Source organism: Lolium perenne, chromosome 3 (assembly GCF_019359855.2).
Source record: "Lolium perenne isolate Kyuss_39 chromosome 3, Kyuss_2.0, whole genome shotgun sequence".
Classification (NCBI taxonomy): Eukaryota; Viridiplantae; Streptophyta; class Magnoliopsida; order Poales; family Poaceae; genus Lolium; species Lolium perenne.
Window position 1 is genome coordinate 291983781 of NC_067246.2, and position 6490 is coordinate 291990270.

At 51.5% G+C, this 6490-nt stretch overlaps 1 protein-coding gene across 2 annotated transcripts; it reads right to left on the reverse strand.

The window, feature by feature from the left end:
* Nucleotides 1–1329: 1329 nt before the first annotated feature.
* On the reverse strand, nucleotides 1330–4080 carry LOC127345180 (amino acid permease 3). Of its 2 annotated transcripts, XM_051371616.2 has the most exons (4): nucleotides 3951–4080; nucleotides 3075–3227; nucleotides 2452–2994; nucleotides 1330–2357 (listed from the first exon to the last, which is right to left on the reverse strand). In XM_051371616.2, the coding sequence occupies exons 2-4, from the start codon at nucleotides 3202–3204 to the stop codon at nucleotides 1573–1575; spliced, it is 1458 nt and encodes a 485-aa protein (XP_051227576.1). In that variant the 5' UTR covers nucleotides 3205–3227; nucleotides 3951–4080; the 3' UTR covers nucleotides 1330–1572. The 2 variants fall into 2 exon arrangements, with proteins under 2 accessions (XP_051227576.1, XP_051227577.1); XM_051371617.2 differs by lacking the exon at nucleotides 3951–4080 and having other exon boundaries at nucleotides 3075–3432.
* Between the last annotated feature and the right edge of the window lie 2410 nt (nucleotides 4081–6490).

A 6490-nucleotide genomic window follows, 5' to 3' on the forward strand; every position in this document is an offset into this window, starting at 1 on the left:
ATTGGGCCGTCCACGGAGACGCAAACTTGGCCCAAATATGCGCCCGGTTTGCGTCTCGGTGGACGCTCGGCGGTCGCTCCAAGCGTCCGCTCGCGTCCCCACGGGCCCTCATGGCAGCGACCTAGGTTCGATCGGCCTCCAATTCACAACCGCCGGCGACCAACCGCCGCAATGGAGCGCCGAACCGCCGCGGAAGAGCAACCGCCGGCCTCTTCGTTTTACGCGCCGCCGTTAATCCGCGCACATTATAACCCTCGTGTCTACGGTAATTCAAGTTCAACCGCCTCCTTCTTCTTCCTCTTCTTCTTCTTCTCCAACACCGGCACGCCATGAGCGACTACACGCTGCCGTCCGACTCGGAGAGCGAGGGCAAGTCGCCCGGATTCCTGCATTGGTGGGAATCGCCGGCGACGCCAAGCGATCCTGGCTCCACGCCCAGCTACCCTACCTCCACACCGAGTGAGGACGAGGAGGAGGAGGTGGCAATGGCAGCGAAGGCCAGGAGGAGGACGGAGGTGGCGCTGCCAGCGATGCGGACGACGACGAGGAGGGCCAGGAGAAGGAGGAGGACTCCGACACCAAGGCGGACGACAAGGCGGCGGCAAGGAAGAAGTCCAGGGCGCTGGCGCGGGTGGCGCGTCGTCGTCCGTTCACCGACGACGACGACGAAGATGCCATTTCTTCCAGTTTCAAGTCCTCGACGGGTGCGTCGTCCTCCAGTTCGGACGACGAGGTGACAAGCAAGAGGCGGAGGAGTTTCCACGACGACGACGACGCAGGGCTTTCGAAGAAGAAGGCCAAAAAATAGTTTTAGTTTATATGTTTTTAAATTTATTCTTATTTGTATGTTAAATATGTTTGAATCTAGTCGATTGACGTATCCGGTTAATTGTTTAGGCTATAATCTATTCGATTGGACCAACATGACATCATGAGTACATCTTTTTCGCGTTTAAACTTGATCATTCAACTATAAACTGTAAAGAAGTAGTACAAAAAAAAACAGTTGTATGTCCAAAATACGTCGGACCGCTGGAGGTAGCCCCCGACGCAAACGGACATTTCGCCCCTTGCGGTCAATTTGGCGTTCGCGGGGCGACGCAAACGGACGCTCGCGACCACTTTTGAGCGTCCGAAATGCGTCGCGCCGCTGGAGATGCCCTAATGCTTTCGTTTCACTTTGTACGAGAATATGAATGAAGATTCATCCAAGGATTCGACGGTTCTCCAACCACTTTCGAAAAGAAGGGTGGATCCCCTAATTTTACCACCGGAATCGGCCATGGTCGCGCCGTGGCTTCAACATGACTACGACAGTGGAGCTCAGAGTGACGACAGACACTTCGATTAATTTATTCCCATTCTTAACTTTTTGTACTAGTACCATGTTAAATTAGTTTACACAGCACACGATAACATTAACCGATAACACACACACACACACTGATTGTCACTAGTACGTGTTCATTCGCACATTCTTACTTGCTATATATTCATCCTATCAACGGGCTGGAATTGATGGGACGGCATGGCATCTTAGTTTGTTCTGTTCCGTACGTGCGGACGAATCGGTCATGACTTGAACGGGTGGTACACCTTGAGGTCGGACTTGATTCCGGCGATGGAGCCCGCGGCGGCGGCGAGGGAGATGACGAGGCAGCAGACGCTGAGCATCTGCAGGCAGACCCACTTGGTGCTCCACTTGGGCACCTTCTTCTGCACCACGTACATCTCGACGGGGAAGTAGACGGTGAGCGGCCAGAAGCCGAGCGCGCCGAGGAAGCCCACCACGTCGTTGAAGAAGGGCAGCATCATGGACACGACCGTCGTCGCCACCACGAACGCTGTCCTCCAAGTTGCCCTGAACATGTTCACCTTGCCCCTCAGGAGCGGGACCTCGACCTCCCCGGTGACGAACTTGGAGTCCGGCCACCTCTGCGCCGCCGACTTCTCAACGAAGGCGAATAAGGGCTGGCAGTAGACCTGGTAGGCGCCGACTAGGTGGACGACGATGGCGGCGTTGGCAATGTCGAGGAGCCAGAAGGGCTCGTAGAAGCCGAAGCCCGTGAGGAGGTTCCCCGGCGCGGCGTCGCCGAAGGCCGCGTAGCCCATGCAGCCGCACAGCATGTAAAAGACGGTGGTGACCGCGACGCTGACCCCCGTGGCGCGCTTCATGACGGTGGACTCGGAGGGCGGGGGCGCGCGGATGGTGTCCTGGATCTCGATGAGGATGAGGGAGTAGGAGTAGGCGAAGGCGATGTCGCCGAACGCCTGCGTGCTGCGCCACACCTTCTGCATCGGGATCACCGCTGCGCCGATGCTGATCCCGGTCATGCTGCCCTGCACGCCTCCGTTTGCTGCATTGTTTGCATCGATTCATCCATTAGTTAGTTAGTTAACACATTAGTCAACATGGGTCATGCATGCATGGATAACAGGGTGGGTGTGTACCTATGACTTGGACGATGCCGAGGCCTAGGCCGATGGAGGAGTAGGTGAATGACATGGCGGCGGCGAGCATGGAGAGCCATGAGATCTGGTCGAAGTCGGGGATCTGGGAGAAGAAGACCTGCGCCACGCCGAAGATGAGCATGTAGGGCGTGCTGGAGATCTTGCAGGGGTTGGCGTGGCCCTTGCCGTGGAAACAGTTTGCCCGCCTGATGGCTAGCATGCTGGTGGATGCTGCGATGGTGTAGCCGATGGCTACCCCTACGATGTTAGCGTACTGCAGCACCCCGCAGAGCTTGACCTTGACGCCGCTGAGGTTGGCGTTGACGGCGTCCATGTAGGTGTAGTTGCGCTTGCCGGTGCTCTGGTCGCCGGAGCGGTAGCAGTCGGAGAGGAGCGACGAGGTGAAGTAGGTGACGAGGGAGAAGAGGAGCATGACGGCGGGGCCGGCCACCCAGCCGAGCTGCGCGATGGCCCAGCCCAACGATAGCACCCCGGACCCGATCACCGCGGTGATGATGTGCGAGCTAGCCGTCCACATCGTGCCTGCGCGTGCATCCCGTCAATCGTCAGCGACCAAGAATCGTATACATCCACACCATGCATGAGACACATCTTTTGCATACCAGTGCGCTTGTTGCGGCCATCGTCGTCCAAGCCCTGCTTGGACAGCTTGGTCTCGCCGAGCTCGGCGGCGGACACCTGCATCGCCCCCGTCGGCGGGTAGTAGAAGGTAGCCACGACGTTGTCAGCCATCTCGATCGACGTACGTTTAAGTTCTGCCAACAGAGAGCAGGTGTGAAGATTGGGAAGAACTAGTTAAGACGACACCAGCTAGACGGACCACCACAGTAGTAGTACGTGCTATGACTAGAGTTGCATGTGGTGCATGGATCTGATCTCTGCAGACAGAGTGACAGACACACACACCGAGTAGATATCTGCAAACAAGCACGAGGTGTTGTGTGTGTGTGTCTGGGCGGAGAGGGTACGGGAGCAATTTATAGGCACGGTGGGTGGCGTCAGGCGTGCCGGAATCAAGGGGCCTGGCTGCCTGCGTCCGTGAGTGGGTACGTTGCTCAGTGGCTGGCGCGGGGAGGTGGAAGGTGCAGCTAGTGCTAGGGCTGGAAATTGGAACCTCCTTTGGACTTGGGAGACTCACTGCCTGTAAGTATTTTACATGTGTTTTGGATGGTGGAAGTTGAACACGACAGGGTAGTCTTCCCAGAAGGGGCCGGCTAACACCTTTCTCCCTCCATCAGACACAAGCTGATTGCCGATCGAGCATGCAAGTATAGTGGACTTGCATGCCTGGCTGACTCGCAATGTCAACGGGTGAAACAGCAGAGAATACCTAATTCGCCAGAGCGCTAGCCCTAGGATAAGATATTAAGATTGCAGCAGTGTTACCACCACTGCTTTGCTGAACTTTGCCATGAGCAACAACTGGCCGGCTACCCCAGCTCCTGCTCCGCTGCATTTCGAGTCGGTTATAATTATACCTTTCTCTGCAGAAGCTGTATGCTCGATCGATCACTGGCCCTGCTCTTGCTCTGCGCAGCTGGACCGACCACAAGGCCCTGTCGATGGAGAGAGAGGGGCTCACTTGCTGTGGTGGTGCTTCGTCTACACCGATCGCATGGGTCTTATATAGGGGAAGGCTCCGCGCCATGAGCCGATCGGGCCCGGGCTATCGTCCATCCTTTTTCTGCTTCCATGGAGGAGTGGAAATGGAATAGGGTTCGGTGCCTCACTTCTTTTCACCCCCACTTGGGCCGCCGGGCGTGTGTTCGATGGCTCTCGTCTCTCCTTCGTCGTATCACTTTTTGATGCATGAGATAGCTGCAGTACACGATCTCTCAGTGCTTAAAACTTGGTGATTCGGAGTTCGTGGAATAAATCATTGCAGCCTCGATCCCGTTTGACCGACCCTGCCTGCTGCTGTATCCTCAACCTATGGAGGAAAGGGGACGCACATTTGCACAAAAGTGGCCAGCTGGGACGAAAGTTTGTAACGGAGCCGGGGAGCCATTCTTTTCCGCGGGAGATGTTCGTCCTTATATGAGTTAATTAGCTAATCCCCATTACAACGTGAATATGCTACATGTGTAGACCAAAAACTATTTAACATACACGGGGAGATGCTATGAATCATGGGATATGATGACGACCTAACAAGCAGCGTTTAAACTAGTTAGCTACGAATCGTCTCTCTAAGTTGTTTCTGGGATCGACGATAGCTTTTGGTGCGGAGAAAGGAAAGCAGCGGCTGGAACTGTCTCCATAGCCTCTTTTTGTCCTGACCAGCATTTGTGCTCTTAGCGCTGATGTACTCGAGTGGCAAAATTCTATTTCCAAATAACGAAGTGGCATGAAAGTTAATTAAACTAGTAGAGAGCGGCCTGCTAGCTTGTTAATTTTAGTATCCGCTAGTAAGGGTTCGGCAAGGCTAGCTTGTTAATTTTAGTATCCACTAGTAAGGGCTCGGCAGGCTTTGTTTTAGTTTAGTTTATTTGCTTTTTAAAAGAAAACTAGCATAGTGGCCCTCGCAAACTCGAGGGCGCCAACAGTGTTGTGTCCGAGTTGTTCGAGAAATATAAGTATTGAGGTTTCATAGATAGTCAGATAACATGATTACATATAATAAGGTTCTATCCACACCACAAATAAAAATATCACTTGACATGTAAATATCTATAATGGTGTTTTTTCATTAGGCAATAATTAAGCTAATTAATGCAGTTCTATCGACTATAATGCATTTACGTACACCTATAAACTTTTATTTGTTTTGATTAGTTTAGGTACAATTAATTATGAGTTCCCCACACTTAGCGGGAGCTCTTTGTACTAACGGGATATTGAGGTGATCCTCACAACTTCACGAACTACCAGAAACGATTCCACATACACACCTAAAGCTTCCGGGCAACCCTAACAGACTAGGGTTTCCCAACAGACCCATGAAAGAGTAGCATGATTTCAATGTACTCAAGGGGGGTTCAACATTTGGTTAGTGAAATTGTAGATCTAGGTATCCTCTTTTGATTCCCACATAGATGGATTTGAGTAGAGTAACCGAGCTTTTGATTACCAACAATGGAGGTAAAATTCCTTATTAGTTATCATCCCTAATTAGTTAAAATACAGTCCCCTCTTAATAGTGTGGTTTTTTTTATGACTCGATAAGCAAGAGACAAAACAGAAATTTAATCTTTATGTTTCATTCCCCGTTTAAGATTTAGGGGGTGTCATCCATTGAGTACCTCATTCCTCTTTATCAATAGATACCATGGAGCTCAATGAAAATATTAGTTCCCTAATCATATGTCATGAACATCAAAACCAACTTAGGAATGGAGTTTTCCTTCAATATGCCATCTGCGAACTGGTCAACACATTAGGAACCCACCGCTTTATAGCGGTCAACAAGAAGGAGAATACCAGAGCACACATAGCGGACATGTATCACCCCACAAACTTTCTTGCATACAAGTTGGATCAGAACCAATACTTAAGAACGGGTACATAATATGCATCTATCAAATCTCATATCATCATATCATAGCAGAATAAAGATCCACCACATAGGTATTACAAATATGACCATAATCATGTTGGGCAGCTCATATATGGTACTAAGATCTATGAAGAACATGAGAGAAATAAAACAAGCTACTACCACAAACCCGTAGTACAGAGGTGTACTACTACCGTTTGATCATGGTGATGATGAAGACGTTGGAAAAGGTGGAGATCCCTCCGGCGGCGGCTCTGGCGGAGTTTCCCCCTCCAATTTTCGATGTTAATACCTCTGTTTTCGTGTTTGGGTGTTTCTACGGCGCTCTCCTCCACAGAACCCTTTGGGGTAATATAAATAGTGGTTTTTACGTCAAAATACGTCGGTTCGCGAAAGAATCAAGCGATTTGGACGACGGCATAAAGAGCATGGGTGGCGCGTGTCCTCCTTTAGGCGCGCCACCTACCCTCTTTTGGGCCTCATGCCTCTCTTGGTGTACTTTCAAGGCCCATGTTCCTTCTC